The sequence below is a fragment of the Theropithecus gelada genome, chromosome 6 (genome assembly GCF_003255815.1).
Source record: "Theropithecus gelada isolate Dixy chromosome 6, Tgel_1.0, whole genome shotgun sequence".
NCBI lineage: Eukaryota > Metazoa > Chordata > Mammalia > Primates > Cercopithecidae > Theropithecus > Theropithecus gelada.
The window spans coordinates 175,950,190-175,973,067 of record NC_037673.1 but is presented as its reverse complement, the minus strand read 5'-3'; the positions used below and the strand labels follow the sequence as shown (position 1 = coordinate 175,973,067).

Below are 22,878 nucleotides of genomic sequence, written 5' to 3'. Positions count from 1 at the left end.
CAGAGCAAAACTCTGTCTCAAAAAAAAAAAAAAAACAAAAAAAACAACTCGCACTCGCACTCGCAACCCTTAATGCCTGCACACTACACTTGGTAACCAAGCGAGTGAACTGTGTGCCCTTCAGGGATAACTTCACTTCCCTCTTCTCGTTCTGGATTATAACAGGCTCTGTAAGGGCAGCAAAGCTGACCCCATAGTGGACTGACAGACACGTGAGCTCAGTGGCTTGGAAGCTGCTGACCAGAAACATGGGAAAATGTCCCTTCTACAAACAGTTTTAGCCCCAGAGTCTGTCTTGAGTACTCTCCACTAAGTGACACACAGCAGCTTCTGACATAAGACTACCCCCGTCTGAGAAATGCCACATTCCTGGAAAGGGTTTTTTAAAAGGCAAAGCACTCTAACGACAGGCAAGAAAGTCAGTGCAAATCCACACACACGAGCAGAAGGTGTGACTGCAGCAGTGACTCAGGGTGCAGGCAAAGGTGGGAAGTGGTGGTTTCCTTCCACCTTTCTTTTTACCTGTTCTGCCAGAAGGTGCTGTTGCCTCTGAAGGAACTGCTGTTGCTGTAAATGCTTTTGCTGCTGCTCCCTTTGTTTCTGCTGGTCCAAAAGCAACTGATGCTGCTTCATTACAGCGGCCTGTTGCTGGCTGCTGAGATAGGGGGAGCTGTTGTGGGAGCTGGCCACGGACACGGCAGGCGGCTGGGTCCCAACACTGGCAGCCTGGGCTGGCACCGGGACACTGGAAGGGTTCTGCTCCTGTCAACACAGATAGAGGACTGTGAAGTCTCTAAGCTCTGATCAGACCAAATAAGCTCCATCCAGTGAGAGTCTCATTCAAGGTTCACTCTCTTGAAGCCAAGTCTCTGCTTCCCTTCTGACCTCCAACAACCATCCCATAGGGCTGGGGCACAGACCAAAAGTGATGACATCTGAGCATACAGGAACCCAGCAACCAACAATTACTCCACACGTGTAAATTTTGCTCCCAGTGACTCACCAGTGACAAAGGTATGGTTTTACATTAAGCATATGTAAGCTTTCATATTTGCACACGATAGTTCCAGTAAGCAATCAAGGCTTATAAATGCTCCCTCATCAGGACATCTGAGTGCAGAGGGGGCCAAGAGGGGAAGAATACTTTTTTTTTCCTTTGAGACGGAGTTTCACTCTTATTGCCCAGGCTGCAATGGCGCGATCTCAGCTCACCGCAACCTCTGCCTCCCCGCAATCTCTACCTCCCAAATTCAAGCGATTCCCCTGCCTCAGCCTCCTGAGTAGCTGGGATGACAGGCACGCACCACCACGCCCAGCTAATTTCGTATGCTTAGTAGAGATGGGGTTTCTCCATGTTGGTCAGGCTGGTCTCGAACTTCTGACCTCAGGTGATCTGCCCACCTCGGCCTCTCAAAGTGCTATGATTACAGGTGTGAGCCACCACGCCTGGCCTAGGGGAAGAATACTTTGAAGGGGGCTTTGGTCAATGGAGACCACTCTGCCCCATGTGCATAAACCTTAGATTTGGAGCTATCTCTGAACGACCTGAAACTGTCCATCTGTACAAGCATTTTACTGGAAGAGACTGCTTAGCTTTTGTCAAATACCCATCCTCAAAAAATACTGAGTATCAATGAGAACTTTAACAGATATTCTGTCAGTACACAGACCAAAGGTGAGAGTCACGTCAAAGGCTACCACAATACTATCCCATCATTACTGACATTTAGAAGAAAAGGGGAAAACTCAGCAGAAGATAGGCAAAAAGCAATCATTATTTAAACCAGTTAAACTTGTTGTGCTCCTTTCTAGTTATTCATTCTAAGATTCTGTGGTATAATTTCTTCACTCTAGTCACCAGAAGCTTAAGAACTACTGAGAGAGCTTCGTAAGGAGCAAAGTGCCGGTACCCAAATGACAAGCACCCTCACTGCGCAGCCGTCTTTCTTCAGGCGTTTAATGGCGTGAGACATCTTACTGGCTGAAATAAGTGGAATTATCAGCATTGGGAGATGCTTAAACTGCTTACAGTTTTTGGCTATTGGAAATAACCACACAATGAATATCTTGGATATAACTTTTTCTTTTATTTTGGATTATTTCTTTAGATCAACTTGTAAGGTATATAGTGTCAATGCATATGAACATTTTACAGCATGTGAAAAATATGTAATGTCAAATGACTTCCCAAAAGCAGTGAGCTCATTTACACACTCTCATCAGTACAGGAGTGTGTCTTATGTCCTCATGATATTACTAGCACTGGGCTTTTTAATTCGCAAAATTTCAGCATGTATTACAAATTCACAAAGGTGTTCACTGCAGGCTTATCTGCAGTAGTAGAAAACAGGAAACAACCCAAAGGGCCATTTTCCATTTGATGCTACCAGGCTTTAGAACCATGATGAAGTAACCACAGAGCTGAGCTGTGCTGGGAAGCAGCACGTGCCTAAAATGTTATAAGCTTACCAAAAATTAGGGAATTTTGTACATGGAGATCTGAAAGGTAGTTAAAAAAAAAAAAAAAAAAAAAAAAGCCAGGCCTCTAAGAAGCACGTTAAATGTAATCTTTATCTGCAAAGCACAGCCACAAATTACTTAATTTAAATCCTATGGCATGAAACAGACACTGGACTAAATGCAGGTGATTCCTCAAACCTTTGTGTAGTTAAAAATCCAGCTATGCTAGGGAACTTTACCCTATTTTTTATTAAGAACCAACCCTGGTTTATTTTATAAATTTCCACTCCCAAGAGAAGCAAAGGATGACAGCAGCTATTCCCTCCTCCCTCTTCCCACAACTACCTCGGACCCAATTAACATCCAAAGTAGCGAGTAACCTCACTGAAGCACCTGCAGCAGAGGAACAGAAAGCGAAGGCTCACACTTACCTGGCCAGGTGGAACGAGTGATCGGAAAGGCATATTTCCTGGCTTTGGCTTCATCAGAAACAGTGAGTTCTGCTCGTGACTCAGATGGGACAGCTGCTGGGGAAGATAAGCCATCAAGGCTGGCTTGCTCTGGCCAGACCCCGGGCTGCCTTGCCCACAGTCCGCTTTGTAATGAGAAAGGGGTTTTGTATTGCCGTAGTCCAGCACAGACCCTGGGTTATTCACAGAGTTCTGATTCAAGTTACTCGGTGGCTGGTGACTCAGCAGGTTCACATGGCTGGGCTGGAGGTAGGGGCCTCCGGGCCGAGGGGAACTCTTATTCACACTAGGCATCATGAGCAGTTTGGAGTTAGTGAACTCTTGCTTGTAGCTGGAAGGGCTGGCAGGCTTCTCCATGGGGTAAGGGACATCTAAGGAACTGTGGGAGGGCCCTGTCTGCTGCCATGTGGACATCTGGCCTGGGGCTGGTGCCGGGGTGGCCTGCTGTGGGTTCTGGAGCATCTGCTCGCGCTTCTGCTTGGCAGCGATCTGCTGGAGCTGGTGGGCAGAGGACAGCTCTGAGGCCCCTCCTGGGCCCTGACTGGGCAATACCACACTTGCAAGGGCTCTTTGTGCGTTCTGGGCCTGGGCTGATGCCGGCATCAGGTTTGGACTGGGATTGTCCGCCCCGGGCTGACCAGAGGTGTGGAATAAGGTTTGGGAGCCCCCTAGGCTGGGGGAATCTGTACTCACAGGGGCAGAGGAAGGCCCCAGAAAGGTCTGCCCTGCAGACCCGGCCCTCACTTGTGGAGAGCCTAACTGTTCTTGCTCAAAGGCTGCTGGAGAGAATTCCGTTTTAATATTAATGTCCTGTGCCAAGGGGGTTTGTGTGGCAGAGCCAGAAGACTCTGGGTCCTTCTTCTCCTCAAAGTCCTCATTAAACAGGTCCTTCATGTCTTCATCGGGCACCGACCTGTTCAGCTCCTCGATGAGCTCCTTCCACTCCTGCTCGTTAAGGTTGAGGTCTGGCATGAGGTTGCTTTGCGATATGGAGCCGACAGTCCCAGTGATCATGCAAGGCAGGTCTTCGACAGGCTCCTGCTTCAGTTCTTTATTCAGGCTCAGAGGAAATGACTCACTGGGGTTACTGCCTCCGTTCAAGTGGAGGCTCGAGTCAGCCAGACACTTTTTGTTGAGAGAGTCTAGCCCCAGAGAGTGCTTCCCACTGGACTGCAGGGCATCTGCTCCAGAAGGCTTGTCAGGCTGACCGAGGGGGGAGGCTGGAGGCAATCCATTGGAAGAGACGGCAACTCCCAGAGGGGCCTCCCGGCGCGTCTTCTTATGCCCGGGAAAGAGGTCCCCGTAGCCATTCTGTTGATCACCGTTCTGAGGGGAAGTGGTGCTGTCAAGAGTCCTCTTAACTGTATCATGAAGATGCTGAAAAACATTGAAAAGAGTGACTTAGATACATATGAATTCGCTCTGCTGTGACAGTACCAAGCCAAGGGCTGACGTCCCTGCAATGCTCGCCAGTGGGTTCTGCTTGCATAGTTTACACTCCCACTTCTGGGGACACACCTCCATTTTCCCTGACGGTCCTGTACCTGGCCAGTCAGAACTGAGGTCTAGCTAAAGTGCTTCTGCAGTCCTCTTTCTACAGGAGACAGGCATGAGGCTGCCCACAGCCATCTCATCTGGAGGTATGCCCAAGAATGGAGCCAACGAAAAAAGGCCAGAGATTACACACACACACACACACACACACACACACATATATATATATACCTTTTTTTTTTTTCAGATAGAGCCTTGCTCTGCCGCCAGGCTGGGTGGAGTGTGGTGGTACAATCTTGGCTCACAGAAACCTCCACCTCCTGGGTTCAATCAATTCTCGTGCCTCAACCTCCAAAGTAGCTGGGATTACAGATGTGTGCCACCATGCCCAGCTAACTTTTGTTATTTTTTGGTAGGGACAGGGTTTCACCATGTTGGCCAGGCTGGTCACAAACTCCTGGCCTCAAGTGATTCACCTGCCTCAGCCTCCCAAAGTGCTGGGATTACAGGTGTGAGCCACCATGCCCGGCCGGCCCCTCACTACTTCTTATTGGGACTATTTGCTTGAACACAATCATGTCTAGCTGACACTGTGACTCTGCTTCCCACTTCCTCCTCGATGGATTCATGCCACTAAAGTTAAGATTCTGCCTTGTGCCAGAGACAAGTGCTGTGGGGAACATAAAGACAAACTAGGCAGCTCCTCCTCTCGTGGGCTTTCAGGACACAGGACATACACAGACATGGCCACAGACTGAGAGCAGCACACAGTAAGTACTCTGGGAGTTCAGGGGCAGCGACTTTAAGATGAGAACATGTCAGAAGGGATGGGAAGGGAAAAGAAGATGGAATCGTTCTACTACTTCCTCAGCTGCATGTGCTGCCGTCAGGACTCAACTCCACTGCCCAGAGGAGGTGCCTATGCTCAGCCTCTGAACACACGCTGCTCCTTTCCTGTGTTTACTTTATTACGTTTTTGTCCTTTATCCCCCACCCCCGGTACCATCCCCCCTTCCCATAAACTCTAAGCATCTATAGCATGTTATTAGAAAATGTTCCAAGTAATAGCCCTCATTATTACGTTTAGACAGGATTCAGAGGAGACAGGGAGCCCCCTGTGCTAGCTTCTCCGGCTGCAGAGAAGGGCCACGTGACTCTCCACACCAACCCCAGGAGCCCAGGTGAAGTGCCCTGGCCTGGGTGTTCCACCTGCAACTCCACGGGCATCAGTTCTCAACAGCAGACTACCCACTGGACACCAGGGAGGACCATTTTCTCAGCCTCTAATCCCCAATTCTAATGTTCGTGTTTCTTCTTTTCCCCACATCAACATTTGCTTTTTTCTTAACTGTTAAAGCTGACTACACAGTGCTCTAGAAATCCTAGCCAAGTCAGTATTTAAAAAAATCCATGTATGGGTAACTAAGTCGGTCTGGAAAAAAAAAAAATCGCAGGAATGCCTGACAAATGGAACTGCAGGGCAGAGGTAAGCCACAATCCTAGAACTCAGGAACACCGCCCCACAGCTGCAGGACGTTTGCTTTCCTTTCACGCAGGTTCTTCTGCTTTCTGCTGCCACCTAGGGGTGGAAGGGAACCATGCACATAAAACAGACCCTTTTTAAAACCCATTATTTGAAAAGTTTTCCTTGTGGAAGGTAAATTCATACCCATTTAAATGGTCAGAGGAAATAAAAATTAGTTGCTAAAATTTCCTTGATTTTCATCTTTTCTACCATTTTCTTTTCTTTTTTTTTTTTTTTTTTTGAGACAGTGTCTTGCTCTGTCGCCCAGGCTGGAGTGCAGTGGCGTTACCTGGGCTCGCTGCAAATTCCGCCTCCCGGGTTCACGCCATTCTCCTGCCTCAGCCTCCCGAGTAGCTGGGACTACAGATGCCGCCACCACGCCCGGCTAATATTTTGTATTTTTTTTTTTCTTTTTTTTTTTGAGACGGAGTCTCGCTCTGTCGCCCAGGCTGGAGTACAGTGGCACGATCTCGGCTCACTGCAAGCTCCGCCTCCCGGGTTCACACCATTCTCCTGCCTCAGTCTCCGAGTAGCTGGGACCACAGGTGCCCGCCACCACGTCCGGCTAATTTTTTTTTTTTATATGTTTAGTAGAGACGGGGTTTCACTGTGTTAGCCAGGATGGTCTCGATCTGCTGACCTCGTGATCCACCCACCTCGGCCTCCCAAAGTGCTGGGATTACAGGCGTGAGCCACCGTGCCCGGCCAAGTTTTTGTATTTTTATAGAGACGGGGTTTTACCATGTTAGCCAGGATGGTCTCAATCTCCTGACCTCGTGATCCGCCTCCCTCGGCCTCCCAAAGTGCTGGGATTACAGGCATGAGCCACGCGCCCGGCCTCCTTTTCTACCGTTTTCTTTTGTTCCACAGTGCCAGGTCTGGGCTATCTGTAAATCTGGGAGCTCAGTTTTCCATTTTCCAAGGAGGAAAAAAGAAAGAAATCTAAAGGGTCAAGGCACTTGATGAGTCAGCTGGTTGTCTCAGATTAGAAACAGAATCTTTTTTGCCCTAGCAATTACAAAAGCTACCACTCCCTCATTCAATACCCACATGCAAACAGCTGCAGACAAGTTCCAATGTAACAACTCCATTTTGTAATACCTATTGCTTTTAACCAAAGGAAACAGTAGGCCATTTTCTCAACTACTCACAAAATTCAACTGAAATAATGTAGGCGGGGATAGGAGTGTGTAATGTGGTGGCCCCCGCAGATTTTTAAGCCCTGAGCATTTGCAGGTGTCTGATATGCAGGGCAAAGATGAGTAAGCCTTGGAGCCTGAACTCCAAGAATTACAATAGAGATAGGAAAACAGCCTGAACAGATTACAAGTTATGTAAGAACAAACACAGAAGGTGCTGTAAAGCAATACTAACTGGCTGCCATGTATAAATATGGCAGCCTGCTCCAGCGCATCTGGTACTTCTGGGTGCTCAGCTCAAAGGTTCCTGTTGTAACTACTGAAGAGTTTCTGTAGTGTACAGGGTTCCAGGAGGACCCAGTCCTGGGAGATAATATGACCAGATGCTCGTGGTCAGCTGGAGAACCACGTGTGCTCAGCCTTCCACCAAGACACCCCGCTGACTAACTCCCATCCTAGCCTGTGCCAGCTCCCTCCCTGGGAGGCCACACTCTCCAGGTGCCACCTGCCATCCTCTGCTCTGGGAGAGGAGCTCCAGGATACCACCACTGCTCTGAATCAAGCTGGAGCTGGCCACACCTTTTGGACTCCTAAGCAGCAACCTGTCAGTCTCTCACCCACCATGCACTGGCCTTACAGGAAGCATAATCCTTCGTCTAGTCTCCACTTCCTCCTTCTTCAACCACCCACCACTACAATCCCAGAATGCTTTGTGGCCAAACTCACCAAAAAACGACAACACCTACATGCTTCCACTCTGAGCTGACAGACACAGCTGCTGAAGACACGCGTGGTTCTCTCATCAGTGGTCCTTACGCACTGGCAGCCAATGCCACTGTCTAGCCCTACTCATCAGGAAATTTGCTTTTCCTCCTGCCTCCTCTTTTACCTTGTCATCCTCCTGTCAGCAAAACTCCACCAGTTCCTACCCCTTAGAGCCAGCACCTTGATCTATGGCAATATGGATTACATTCCTGGCTAATGTGGAAATTGATGGGATGTGGGGAAAAGGAAGGGAGGAGTTGAGAACTGCTTTCTCCAAGGCCAGCAATGATCTTCCTACTGCTATACACAGGCCATATTTTCAGTCCTTCCTTTCCCTCTCTCCCTGCACTCCCTTCCTCTCCCTCTTATCATCTCTTATTAATTCCATCTTTATTATTATTACTGAGACAGAGTTTCGCTCTTGTCGCCCAGGTTGGAGTGCAATCCCAGCTCACTGCAACCTCTGCCTCCCGGGTTCAAGTGATTCTCCTGCCTCAGCCTCACAAGCAGCTGGGATTACAGGCATGTGCCACCACGTCCAGCTAATTTTGTATTTTTAGTAGAGATGGGGTTTCACCATGTTGACCAGGCTGGTCTCAAACTCCTGACCTCAGGTGATCCGCCCGCCTTGGCCTCTCAAAGTGCTGGGATTACAGGTGTGAGGCACCTCACCTGGCCCTTTATCAATTTTTTTTTTTTTTTTTTTTTTTTTTTTTGAGACGGAGTCTCGCTCTGTCACCCAGGCTGGAGTGCAGTGGCCGGATCTCAGCTCACTGCAAGCTCCGCCTCCCGGGTTTACGCCATTCTCCTGCCTCAGCCTCCCGAGTAGCTGGGACTACAGGCGCCCGCCACTCGCCCGGCTAGTTTTTTGTATTTTTTAGTAGAGACGGGGTTTCACCATGTTCGCCAGGATGGTCTCGATCTCCTGACCTCGTGATCCGCCCGTCTCGGCCTCCCAAAGTGCTGGGATTACAGGCTTGAGCCACCGCGCCCGGCCTATCAATTTTTTTTAAGGGCTCAAGTGATCCTCCTGCCTCAGCATCCTGAGTAGCTGGGACCACAGGCATGAACCACCATGCCCGGCTAATATTTTTGCTTTTGTGGAGACAGGAGTCTCACTATGTTGTCCAGGCTAGTCTCAAATTCCTGGGCTGAAGCGACCCTCCTGCCTCAGCCTCCTAAAGTGCTGGGATTACAGGTGTGAGTCACTGCACCTGGCCTCCTTCCATCTTTTTTTTTTTTTTGAGACGGAGACCCGCTCTGTCAACCAGGCTGGAGTGCAGTGGCGTGATCTCGGCTCACTGCAAGTTCCTTCTTCCGGGTTCACGCCATTCTCCTGCCTCAGCCTCCCGAGTAGCTGGGACTACAGGTGCCCCCCAACACACCCGGCTGACTTTTTGTATTTTTAGTAGAGACGAGGTTTCACCGTGTTAGCCAGGATGGTCTCGATCTCCTGACCTCGTCATCTGCCCGCCTTGGCCTCCCACAGTGCTGGGATCACAGGCGTGAGCCACCGCGCCCGGCCTGCTTCCATCTTTAAAGTTCCCTTTTTCTTTACCACTTTTCTTGCATTCTCTTCTGCTTCCATGGTTGGTTGTTTCTAGTATCCTTTAAGAAGTCTCCCCTTCTGCCCTTCTATCAAACAGTCCAGTCCTCTCCCCCTTTCACTCTACATACCCTACCTGAGAGACTTCACACATTCCCATGCCTTCCGATTCCCAGGACTGAACATCACACTCAAACAAACTCACAGCCCTCCCTGCTGTGCACCATGCTGGGGTCATGCGGCTGGCTTTCAGCTTATAGCTTCTCAAACGTGCCTGCTCAGTGTTGCTCGGGGCCTCTGCACCTGCTCTTCTCTTTGCCCAGAGCACCTCTTCCCTCTAACTTTTCTGGGGATGACTCAGCTTCTAATTCAGGTGGCTTATCTCCTCCATCATCCACATCACCTACCACCCACACCACAGTACTTTCTTGTTGATCCCCTCACCAGGGTGCACTCATCTAGTGTCAGGGCCTAGCCCGACACTAGAATGCCAAGCAGAGACCCCGGTGCCTCAGACAGTGTCCAGCACTTGAAAGGTGTCTGTGAAAAAATGTGCCATCTCATACCCCACCTCTGCAGAGCTCTCACTCCTGTCTATCCAAAGACCTACTGAGCCCCTCTCTACTTGAGTGATGACTCAGATGACATCTGTCCAAAGCTGAGGCCAGCCTCTCTCCAGCCCTGTTTTCTCCCCTTTCCTCTGTTCCTACATAAGACTTTCACTACCAGCCGCCCTGTCACATAAACCAGAAACCAGACAGCCTCCTTTCCGTTCCTCCTCAGACCCTGCATACAGTCGGTACGCAAGTCCTATGGAGTCTACCTCCTTAACATTTCTTGAACCTACCCACTTCTCTCCATTCGTTAACACCCATTTCTCTCACTTGAATTATTTGAACCATGTGTTGAGACCCCGCCCTCCCAACCTGTGTTCCTCATCAGAGTCAGAGGGACTCCACCAGCATGGCCACTGGGACTCCACCAGAGGGCAGGACTTAAAACATCAGAAGTTTTTAAGGCAATAATTGTTAACTATTGGCAATTCCAACCCAATCCCATGGTCAACATTTCTCTCCCAGCACCCTGTATGTCCACAGGACAGTCAGGAGCCCTGACCCTCTCTTCAGGTAAAGTAGGTCCATTTCATGCAACACTCAAGTTTTCAATGACTTGAGGAAGGGAAATCCATGTCAGGTAGCAACTTGTTACTTTGATAAAGCACACATCTGAACCAACTGCTGTAGGAACAAGTCCTGACTTAAGTCATGTGCTTGCTGACCTCTCATTTCCAGTTACTTATGATGTATTCCCAGTTAATTATTATTAACCTATTATTCCCAGTTAATTCAGGATCTCACTCAACCTTTTTAAAAACTACCCTAGAGGATGAGCATCATTGTTCCTGTTTTATTGCCAGTGTAACTGAGAAAATTACACAAGATTTCCCAAGGTTTGATGTCTCAAGAAGGATCCCTTCTGAATGTTGGGGGTCTGCTGTCGACAGACCCCATTTGTCAGAAGAGAACTGGTGAATTACACTTCCGAGAGTGATGCCAAAAGAGAAGCTTGCATATCAAACACCAGCAGCAGGACGGAGTGAGTCAGTTTCAAACTGTACAAAAAGGAGCACCTTCCCCTAAGTGAAGCACAGATACCCAGCAAGGTGTCATTACCAGAAAAATGAACTGTGCTATGATGAAATACCACATACTAGTGCCACAAACGATCTTTGTAATTTTTTTTTTTTTGAGATGGAGTCTTGCTCTGTCACCCTGGTTGGAGTGCAGTGGCACGATCTTGGCTCGCTGCAACGTATGCAGGTTCAAACTATTCTTCTGCCTCAGCCTCCCAGGTAGCTGGGACTACAGGCATGCGCCACCATGCCTGGCTGATTTTTGTATTTTGAGTAGAGACGGGGTTTCACCATGTTGGCCAGGCTGGTCTTTAATTCCTGACCTCAAGTGATCCGCCCACCTTGGTCTCCCAAAGTGCTGGGATTATAGGTGTGAGCCACCGTGCTGGGCCAGTAAAATATTTTTTAAAAAGAAAAAAAAGAAATGGTCGGGTGTGGTGGCTCACGCCTATAATCCCAACACTTTGGGAGGATAAGGCAGGAGGATCACTTGAACCCAGGAGTTCAAGACCAGCCTGGGCAACATAGTGAGACCCCATCTCTAAAAAGAAAAATAATTAGCCAGGCACAGTGGTGTATATCTGTAGTCCCAGCTATTCGGGAGGCTGAGGTAAGAAGAACACTTGAGCCCAGGAGGGAGGTTGCAGTGAGCCATGATTGTGCCATTGCACTCCAGCTTGGGGGACACAGAAAGACCCTGTTCATAAAAAAAAAAAAAAAAAAAAAAAAAAGAAAGAAAATCAAAGAACTGTCTATAAGTTCTAAAATTCCTGCTAGTAAAATTCCCACTTTTAAAGACATTATTTGTCTTACTAGTTTGGAATAGTCACTGATTTAGAATACAAACAACTCACCATGATGAGAACTAAAGATCTCTATAAGCTCCATTTCTGTCACTGAATCCACTTGTCGAGGACACAGAGAAGGTAAGTTCCAGTTCTGGCATTTTCCAGAAAACTATAGTTTGGTGCCTAAACATTTTCACATCATCTTTTTAAATTTAAACATTTTCGAAATAATTATACATTCACAGGAAGTGGCAAAGATAGTACAGCGAGGTCCTGTGCACCCTTCACCCAGTTTCCCCCAATGATTGTATTTTATGTAATTACAGCACAATATCAAACCCAGGAATCTGATATGGTATAATGCACGTGTATAGTTCTATGTGCATATAACCATCACCCTTTTTTAATAGAAAGTTTTTAAAGAGCTTTCTAAAAAGGCAAAGCTATGTAAGCATTTAACAATACAATCTCTTTCTGCAGAATAATCGAAGTTAGAATTCACTGAGAAACAAAATTGTTAAATAGATTGATTCTCGTGCTTGGCAGTCAGTACATTCTCTTCACTACAGAAAAACTAATTTGGGAAACCAATGAGGCTCAGAAGGTTGCTTGGTGGACATGAAAACAATGCAGGCAATTGCCAACTAGATGTGTGATGTTAAGACACAATCCATTTAGAATCTGAAGATGGCTGGGTTAGATGATCTGGAGTTCCACTGGCTTTAAAAGTCCACATTGCTACACGGTTTTTTTTTTGTTTTTTTTTTTTTGAGAGGAGTCTTGCTCTGTCACCCAGGCTGGAGTCCAGTGGCACCATTCCGGCTCACTGCAACTTCTGCCTCCAAGGTTCAAGTGATTCTCCTGCCTCAGCCTTCCAAGTAGCTAGGACTACAGGCACGCGCCACCATGCCTGGCTAATTTTTGCATTTTTAGTAGAGACGGGGTTTCACCATGTTGGCCAGGCTGGTCTTCAACTCCTGACCTCAAGCAATCTGCCTGTCTCGGCCTCCAAAAGTGCTGGGATTACAGGTGTGAGCCACCACACCTGGCCCACATTGCTATCCTTCTAATACCAATTTTTACTCTGAACAAGGAGATGCTCTCTGGGGCCCATAGAGCACTTACTCACCAAAGTCCTCCTATACAGCAGATACTGCTCGGTGCAGGCTGTGTATAAATTAACAGTAAACAGAGTGCAAGTTATTATTCAAACTTCACAGCCGGGCACAGTGGCTCACGCCTGTAATCCCAGCACTTTAAGAGGCTGTGGGTGGGTGGTTTGCTTGAGCCCAGGAGTTCAAGACCAGCCTGGGCAACATGGCAAAACCCGGTCTCTAGAAACAAATACAAAAATGGCCGGGCGCGGTGGCTCATGCACGTAATCCCAGCACTTTGGGAGGCCAAGGCAGGCGCATCACAAGATCAGGAATTCAAGACCAGCCTGGCCAATATGGTGAAACTCCATCTCTACTAAAAATACAAAAATTAGCTGGGCGTGGTGGTGTGTGCCTGTAATACCAGCTACTTAGGAGGCTGAGACAGGAGAATTTTTTCAATCTGGGAGGCACAGGTGGCAGGGAGTGGAGATTGCGCCACCGCACTCCAGCCTGGGTAAGAGTGTGAGACTGTCTAAAAAAAAAGAAAAAGAAAAAATACAAAAATTAGCCAGGCATGGTGGCACGCACCGGTAGTCACAACTACTCAGGAGGCTGAGGTAGGAGAAAGGCTTCAGTCCAAGAAGCAGAGGCTGCAGTGAGCCAAGATCATGCCACTGCACTCCAGCCTGGCCCTGTCTCAAACAAAACAAAATGAAACAAAACAAAAAACAAACAAAAAGCCCCCCAAATTCACTAGGCTTTTACTATATTCTAGGCAGGGGAACTAAGCCCAGGGATAAGAAGATGAAGACATGCTGACCTGCCTCCTCCTCTGGGATGGGATGGAGGAGCTACAGAGGTGGAGCTACAGAGGTGGAGTCTACAGAGGGAAGGAAGTAGGAGGGAGGGCAGGACAGTGTAGGGATGGCGGGAAGACTTCCCTGAGTTAGGGTTCTTCTTCAGGGAAACACAAGAGTCCTCTGGAGGGGAGGAAGGCATTCTGGGCTAAGAGGCAAAGGCAAAGATGCACAAATGAGCACTGTGTGGGAACGGGCGGAGGCGGCAAGCAGAACAGCAGCAGTAGTTTCCGTTGCCGACATGTCGAGCACAACCGGGAGTGTGCTGCGAGAGAGGCTGGGAATGATCACTATGGCCCCAAAATGTCATTTAAAGGAAGATTTCAAAATATGCAATCTAGAGTGAACAGTATAATGAACCCCCATGCAAACATCATGCAACTGAAAAAATATTAGGATTTGGCCAATTTGGTTTCATTCCTACCTCCCTCCACTGGACAACTGGATTATTTAAAAAACAAATACGGCCAGGCGCGGTGGCTCATGCCTGTAATCCCAGCAGTCTGGGAGGCGGAGGCAGGCGGATCACGAGGTCAGGAGATCGAGACCATCCTGGCTAACACGGTGAAACCCTGTCTCTACTAAAAAATACAAAAAATTAGCCGGGCATAGTGGTGGGCGCCTGTAGTCCCAGCTACTAGGGAGGCTGAGGCAGGAGAATGGCGTGGACCCGGGAGGCGGAGCTTGCAGTGAGCCAAGATCGTGCCCCTGCACTCCAGCACTCCAGCCTGGGCGACAGAGCAAGACTCCGTCTCAAAAATAAATAAATAAATAAAATAAAAAACAAATCCCAGAGACGATACCATTTAGAAATACATATTTCTCAGTATGTATCTCTAAAAAGAACCCTTAGCTGGGTGTGATGGTTCAAGCCTGTAATCCCAGCACTTTGGGAGGCCGAGGGGGGTGGATCACAAGGTCAGGAGTTCAAGACCAGCCTGGCCAAGATGGTGAAACCCTGTCTCTACTAAAAATACAAAGTTAGCCGGGCGTGGTGGCAGGCGCCTGTAATCCCAGCTACTTGGGAGGCTGAAGCAGAGAACTGCTTGAACCCGGGAGGCGGAGGTTGCAGTGAGCTGAGATCAGCCACTCCAGTCTGGGCAACGGAGAGACTTCGTCTGGAAAAAAACCAAAAAACTCTTGGCTGGGCGCATTGACTCCTGCCTGTAATCCCAGCGCTTTGGGAGGCCAAGGCCGGCAGATCACAAGGTCAAGAGTTCGAGACCAGCCTGGCCAACATGGTGAAACCCCGTCTCCACTAAAAATATAAAAAATTAGCTGGGCGTGGTGATGCATGCCTGTAGTCCCAGCTACCAAGGAGGCTGAGGCAGGAGAATTGCTTGAACCTGGGAGGTGGAGGTTGCAGTGAGCTAAGACCATGCCACTGTACCCCAGCCTTGCCAACAGAGGCTCTGTCTCAAAATAAATAAATAAATAAATAAATAAACAAACAAAAAGAACTGTTTCGTGGTTTTTTTTTTTCGAGGCAGAGCCTCCTTCCATTGCTCAGGCTGCAGTGCAGTGGCGCGATCTCGGCTCACTGCAAGCTCCGCCTCCCGGGTTTAAGCCATTCTCCTGCCTCAGCCTCCCGCGTGGCTGGGACCACAGGTGCCCACCACCTCACCCAGCTAATTTTTTGTATTTTTTATTACAGACGGGGTTTCACCATGGTCTCGATCTCCTGACCTCGTGATCCGCCCGTCTCGGCCTCCCAAAGTGCTGGGATTACAGGCTTGAGTCATTGCGCCCGGCCACATTTAAGAGTTCTTTTTGGCCGGGCGCGTTGGCTCACGCCTGTAATCCCAGCACTTTGGGAGGTCGAGGAGGGCGGATCACGAGGTCAGGAGATCGAGACCATCCTGGCTAACACGGTGAAACCCCATCTCTACTAAAAAATACAAAAAATTAGCCGGGGGTGGTGGCGGGCGCCTGTGGTCCCATCTACTCAGGAGGCTGAGGCAGGAAAATGGCGTGAACCCGGGAGACAGAGCTTGCAGTGAGCCGAGATGGCGCCACTGCTCTCCAGCCTGGGCCACAGAGCGAGACTCCGTCTCCAAAAAAAAAAAAAAAAAAAAAAAAAAAAGTGTATACAACATCATGATACATTATACCTAAAACATTAACAATTCTTTTTCATCACTACCTCACACCCATTAGGATGGCTACAATAAAACAACAACAAGAAGAACCTGAAAATAACCAGTACTGGCGAACATGTGGAGAAACTGAACTTTGGTGCACAGTTAGTGGGAATGTAAAATGGGGCAGCTGCTGTGGAAAAGCGTGGCTGTTCCTCAAAAACTGAAAACCAGAATTATCATATACCAGCCAGGAATTCTACCTCTGAGTATCCACCCAAAAGAACTGACAACAAGAATGCAGAGAGGGATCTGTAACCCTTTGTGTGCAGCAACACTATTCATAACAGCCAAAAAAGAGAAGCAATCCAAGTGCCCATAAATACTTGACTGGATTAAAACATGTGATATAGGCCAGGCGTGGTGTCTCAAGCCTATAATCCCAGCACCCTGGGAGGCCAAGGTGGGTGGATCACCTGAGCTCAGGAGTTCAAGACCAGCATGGCCAATATGGCAAAACTGTCTCTAGAAAACAAACAAACAAACAAACACAAAAAATTAGCCAGGTGAGGTGGAGGTTGCAGTGTGTTGAGATGGAGTCACTGCACTCCAACCTGGGGGACAAGAGTGAGACCCTGTCCCCCCCCAACAAAAAAAAGTGATATGTACATACAGTGGAATAGTATTTAGCCTTCGAAAGGAAGGACAACATTGTCACACATATTTACATGGATGAAACTTACGGGCATCACATCAAGTAAGACAAACTGGTTACAAAAAAATAAATACTATATTGATTCCACTTATACGAGGCACCTGGTATAAATAGTCAATTCATAGAAATAGAAAGTAAAAGGCCAGGCGCAGTGGCTCGTGCCTGTAATCCCAGCACTTTGGGAGGCTGAGGCGGGTGGATCACCTGAGATCAAGAGTTTGAGACCAGCCTGGGCAACATGGTGAAACTCGTCTCTACTAAAAATACAAAAATTAGCCCGGCAAGGTGGCATATGACTATAATCCCAGGTACTTGGGAGGCTGAGGCAGGGTAAACACTTGAACCTGGTTGCAGGTTCGAGAGGTTGCAGTGAGCCAAGATTGCACCACTGCACTCCAGCCTGAGTGACAGAGCAAGACTGTCTCAAAAACAAATGAATAAAAAAACAATGTGAATGTACTCAATGCCACTGTACTGTATACATCTATATACGGTTAAGATGGTAAATTCTGTTATACGTATTTTACTGTAATAAAAAAAAAAATTTTTTTTTCAGACTGAGTCTCACTCTTATCACCCAGGCTGGGGTGCAGTGGCACCATCATGGCTCACTGAAACCTCTGTCTACCAGGTTCAAGTGATTCTCCTGTCTCAGCCTTCCAAGTAGCTGGGATTACAGGCACCCACCACCACACCCGGTTAATTTTTGTATTTTTAGTGGAGACAGGGTTCCACCACGTTGGCCAGGCTGGTCTCAAACTCCTGACCTCAGGTGATCCACTTGCCTCAGCCTCCCAAAGTGCTGGGATTACAGGCGTAAGCCACTGCGGCCAGCCAAAACACAGTTTTTAAAAATAATTATTATCTCACATCCCATCAGCGCTCAAATTTTCCTATCTCATCAGTATCTTTTTAAGACAAACTAACTCCTTTCTTCTTTATTATGGGAGATTTCAAACACACCAAAAGTAGACAGAAAAGTATAATGAGCCTCCCCACAAACCCACTGCCCAGTTGAAACACATGGCCAATCTTGTCTCATTTATACCCACCCACTCCTTGTGCTAACCTGGGAATCACATTTCTCCTTAAATACTTCCAACTTTTTTTTTTTTTTTGAGACAGTTTCTCACTCTGTCGCCCAGGCTGGAGTACAGTGGTGTGATCTTGGCTCACTACACCCTCCAGCTCCCAGGCTCGAGTAATTCTTAAGCCTCAGCCTCCCGAGTAGCTGGGATTACAGCTGTGCGCCACCACACCCAGCTAATTTTTGTATTTTTAGTAGGGATGGAGTTTCACCATGTTGGCTAGGCTGGTCTCAAACTCCTGACATCAAGTGATCTGCCTGTCTCTAGCTCCCACAGTGCTGGAATTGCAGGCGTGAGCCACCATACCCATACTTCAACTTTTATCTCTGAAATACAAAAGCTCTTTGAAAAGTAACCACATCATTATTGGATGTTAAAAAAATCAAACTGGGCCAGGAGCGGTGTGTCATGCCTGTAATCCCAGCACTTTGGGAGGCCAAGGCGGGTGGATTACTTGAGGTCAGGGGTTCGAGATCAGCCTGGCCAACATAGTGAAACCCTGTCTCTACTAAAAATACAAAAATTAGCCAGGTGGAGTGCGCCTGTAATCCCAGCTACTTGGGAGGCTGAGGCACAAGAATCTCTTGAACCCGGGAGGCAGAGGTTGCAGTGAGCGAGATCGTGCCACCACATTCCAATCTGGGAGACTCCGTTTCAAAAAAAAAAAAAAAAAAGGGCAAAAGGATCCAGCTTAATGGTAAAAGTAAATTTAAAAAACTTTCATTTTGGCTGGGTGTGGTGGCTCACACCTGTAATCCCAGAGCAAGACTCTGTCTCAAAACAAACAAACAAACAAAAACTGTTTTAACAGTGGGTTTATTCAAATCAAGATCCAGCATCCAACACAATGCATTTGGGTAACAAACTCTTAAGACTCAACAATTCTCTCTCCCTCTTTTTTTTCCTTTGACAATTATTTGTCTACGAAGCTTCAATGCTTCTGTAGAATTTCCCACTTCCATAGTTAGCTGTTTGTATCCCCATGGTTCCTTTACAAGTTCTTTTATCCCTTGTATTTCCTGTGAACTGGTAGTCAGAAGCTAGATCAGATTCAGATTTGGGGCTGGGCTGGACAGGGCTGGGGGTTCGGGGGGAGGGTGGGAGGGGCATAAATGCTTATTGGTGTGGTAGTGCTGAGTATCATTTTAATAGGCTTAGCAGATGAGGTCACAATTGTGTATTTACAAGTGCTCTATAATGATTATGTGAGGAATAGATCTCAGGAGGAGAGGCTATACAGCCAGTGACCAAGCAGGAAACTGCCGAAATAATCCATGAGAAGGAGATGAGGACCTGATTGTGGGTATGAGAGAGATGATTTTAGAGTTAGGGTGGAAGAAAATACAGCAGGTACTGGAGACCAATTTATATTAGGAGGGAGAAAGATGTTTCTAATTTGAGCACATGGGTAAGTAGAAAAAAAAGCAAAGCAGAGTTTTCTTGGTGTAGAAGGCTGAGTTCAGTTTTAGCCATGATTACATGACATCCAGGTAACGGCCAAAAGGCAATGAATTATACAGACTATGAGTTCTGTGAAAAGACAGTCATCAGCATGGCATGCAGCTGAACATATGAGCAGATTCAATCATTCAGGAAGAGTGAGAATCCAGCCAAGGGGCAGATGAAGATCCCATGCCAAAGACAGAGCACAAGGCAGAACTGACAGGCTAAATGCGTCAAAGGTCAACGCTCAACATGTCCACTGGGACTGGTAGTTAGAGGGTCACGGATGACACTGCCTGAGCAGTTTCAGAGGAGTAGGGGAGTAAAAACACCTGACTTGAGAAGTAACTGCAAGTTGAGTAGTAGAAACAGTATGGGCTGTTCTTCCCCAAGTTTAGTTTTAAAAGGGAGATAAAGAGATAAAATATATTAGTGGTTGCCTAGGGCTGGAGGGCAGTGGGGGGGACTGATGGTGATGGTTTCTTCTGGGGTGATAAAAATGTCCTATAACTGATTGTGCTGATGGTTGCATGACTCTGTAAATATACTAAAAAACACTGAAGTATGCACCTTAAATGCATAAATTGTGGCCGGACGCAATGGGTCATGCCTGTAATCCCAGCACTTTGAGAGACTGAGGTGGGTGGATCACTTGAGGCCAGGAGTTCAAGACCAGCCTAGGGAACATGACAAACCCTGTCTCTACCAAAAAAAAAAAAAAAAAGCATAAATTGTATGGCAAGTAAATTATATCTCAATAAAGATGTTATGTAAGTATAGTATGACTTATAAGTGGGAGCTAGGGCATGAGGATGCAACGGCATAAGAACTATATAATGAACTTTGGGATGGCCGTAGGGGAGTGAGGGATAAAAGAATAAAAGACTACATATAGGGTACAGTGTACGCTGCCTGGGTGACAGGTGCACCAAAATCCCAGAAATCACCACTAAAGAATGTATCCATGTAACCAAAAACCACCTATACCCCAAAAACTATTGAAATAAAAAACAAAAGAAAGAAAGAAAGAAAGCTGTTATTTAAGAAAAGTAGGGGAAGAGACTGGTTAGTAGCCAGAGAGGATCAGAGGGTTACTCTGGAGTAAAAGACTTGAGCTAGCTTAGAGAATAGCAGATGATTATTTGTTGATTAGACTAGACCTCTCTAAAATCCTCTAGAACTCTGTTATTCTATGAACACAATCAGGCTCTTCTATCTGAAAAGATGTATCATGACAACTCCTGAAAGTGTACATACCACAATCTTCCCATTTATGGGGAAATTCTGATTTGAGTGAGGGGCTCTGTGCTTGTGGGAGTGGCGCCCTTCCTGTCCACAGCCACTCTCTGCCTGGGCTCTCTCTGCCATCCCCTGCCAGGCTTCTCAAGGCCCTCATTCAATCCCCACACTTTTCTGTTTTCCACTCATCTCCCTTGTTCCTGGTTCTTCCCTCCCCTGTGCACCGGCCAGGGTTCACAATACCTCCCATCTTTTTACCCTTGTCCTACTCCACGTACCATTTAGCAGCATCAAGAGCAGCTAGACCAGGTTAGAATCCCCCCTCTGGACTTAGCTGCTGTGTGCTCACAAGTAAATTACTGAACATCTTAAGCAGCTTTGGTTCCTCATCTAAAAAAGCGGGTGGGTGAGGGGTGAGTCACAGCCACTTACTGGGCACTCTCGCTGTCCAGCTAGTCCTCTTCCTTCCCTTCAGAGCTTCTTCAAAGAAGAGTGGTCTCCACTTTGTCATACTCACCAAGGCAACCTCCTCATCCTTAAATCCAAGGGCCCTCCTTCAGTGTGTACCCCAGCTTGACCTCCCCGAGGCACTGGGCACTGATGAGCACTCCTCCCTTCTCCAGACACCTTCCTCCCTTAAGCCCCACACGACCACTCTGGACCTGCTCCTGCCTCTGAGGCCACTCTACAGGCTGCTACCTAACTGACGATGCCTCCAGGGCCTTCATTCCTTTTCAATGAAGTCACCTCCCCAGGCAACTCCATCACACTCAGGGTCTCAGCTACAGCCTGACAACCTGGCACAGAGCAGGCACTCAAATATTTATCAAGGGAACATTTCTGGGATCCTTACCTTTCCTGCCCAGCCTTCTCTCCTGGGCTCTAGACCCACATATTCAGCTGTAGACTGGAACTCTCCATGTGAATGGCAGGTAGGATATACCTGCTAGTCTGAGCTGGGTTCTTTGCCTTCCTCCCCAAACCCACACCTTGCTCTCATGCACCCTGTCTCAGTACATGGGTCAATCCTTGTCCTCTCTGATGACCAGGCATTGAGTTCTGATTCTCCCTTCTAAATCTCTCTCCAGTGAGATACCTCCATACCACCCCCATGTTAGTTCAAGTCCTCATTTTTTATCCTAGATGACAGAAATAACTTCATGCTGACTTCTCTTTCTATTCTCTCTCTGATCTAACACACTCTTTATGATGTTATCAGTGTGACCACTATAGAACACATATCTGCACCATTTTAAGTGTCTTATTTCCCCATTACTTACAGATAAAGTTCAAACTCCTTAACCTGGCACATAAAGGCCTGTTTGATCTGATCCCAATTAACTTCTCTGTTGAATCCTCTGGCATTCCCTTGGGGCCCCAACTTAAACTGAATGTCTTTCAGGACTGAGAATATGCCTCCAGCCTGGTGATGGCCTACTAATCTTTTTATTTATTTATTTATTTATTTTTATTTATTTTTTTTTGAGACAGAGTCTCGCTGTCTGTCGCCCAGGTCAGAGTGCAGTAGCGAGATGTCTGCTCACTGCAAGCTCCGCCTCCCAGGTTCACACCACTCCTCCACCTCAGCCTCCCGAGCAGCTGGGACCACAGGAGCCCGCCACCACACCCAGCCAATTTTATTTTAGTATTTTTAGTAGAGACAGGGTTTCACCGTGTTAGTCAGGATGGTCTCGATCTCCTGACCTCGTGATCTGCCTGTCTCAGCTTCCCAAAGTGCTGGGATTACAGGCATGAGCCACTGCGACTGGCCACCTCCTACTAATCTTTTAAGATTTAGCTCAGGGTGTCCAATCTTTTGGCTTCCCTGGCCCACACTGAGAGAAGAAAAACTGCCAGGCACGGTGGCCACGCCTGTAATCCCAGCACTTTGGGAAGCTAAGGCAGGTGGATCACGAGGTCAGAAGTTCAAGACTAGCCTGGCCAACATGGTGAAACCCTGTCTCTACTAAAAATACAAAAAATTAGCTGGGCGCGGTGGCGGGCACCTGTAATCTCAGCTACTTGGGAGGCTGAAGCAGGAGAACTGCTTCAACCTGGGAGACGGAGGTTGCAGTGAGCCAAGATCGTGCCATTGCATTTGAGCCTGGGTGACAGAATGAGACTCTGTCTAAAAGAAAAAAAAGAAGAAGAAAAACTGTCTTGGGCCACAAATAAAATAAGCTAACAATAATAGTAGCTGATGAGCTTAAAAAAAGGTCCATGCATAAATCTCATAGTGTTTTAAGAAAGTTTATGAATCTGTGTTGGGCTGCATTCAAAGCCATCTCGGCCGCAGGCTGGACAAGCTTCATTTAGCTCAAACATCAACTCTGTAGTGTCTTCTCTCCAACCACTTACCCTACTGCTGGTCAAGTTCTTTATTCTGTCCCTAAAGCTCTAACTGTATTTTGTACATAATACTACATTTCATGTTGGTGGTAAAGCACTTGTGTCGTACTGTACATGTTCACTTTCTCTGCATCTCCTTCCACCCCTGAAGACCAAAGCCTTGCCTTTTTTTTTTTTTTTTTTTTTTTTTTT

General features: G+C 47.4%; 1 protein-coding gene across 1 annotated transcript in view; it reads right to left on the bottom strand.

Annotated features, from left to right (window-relative positions):
• MAML1 (mastermind like transcriptional coactivator 1) overlaps positions 1-22,878 on the bottom strand; it is a 54,883-nt gene that overhangs the window by 8,312 nt on the left and 23,693 nt on the right. The window contains exons 2-3 of the mRNA XM_025388717.1: positions 2,892-4,307; positions 523-762 (exon numbers count right to left, since the gene is read on the bottom strand). Coding sequence (XP_025244502.1) covers positions 523-762; positions 2,892-3,944 — 1,293 coding nt within the window. The 5' untranslated portion in view covers positions 3,945-4,307. The remainder of the gene's footprint in view (positions 1-522; positions 763-2,891; positions 4,308-22,878) is intronic.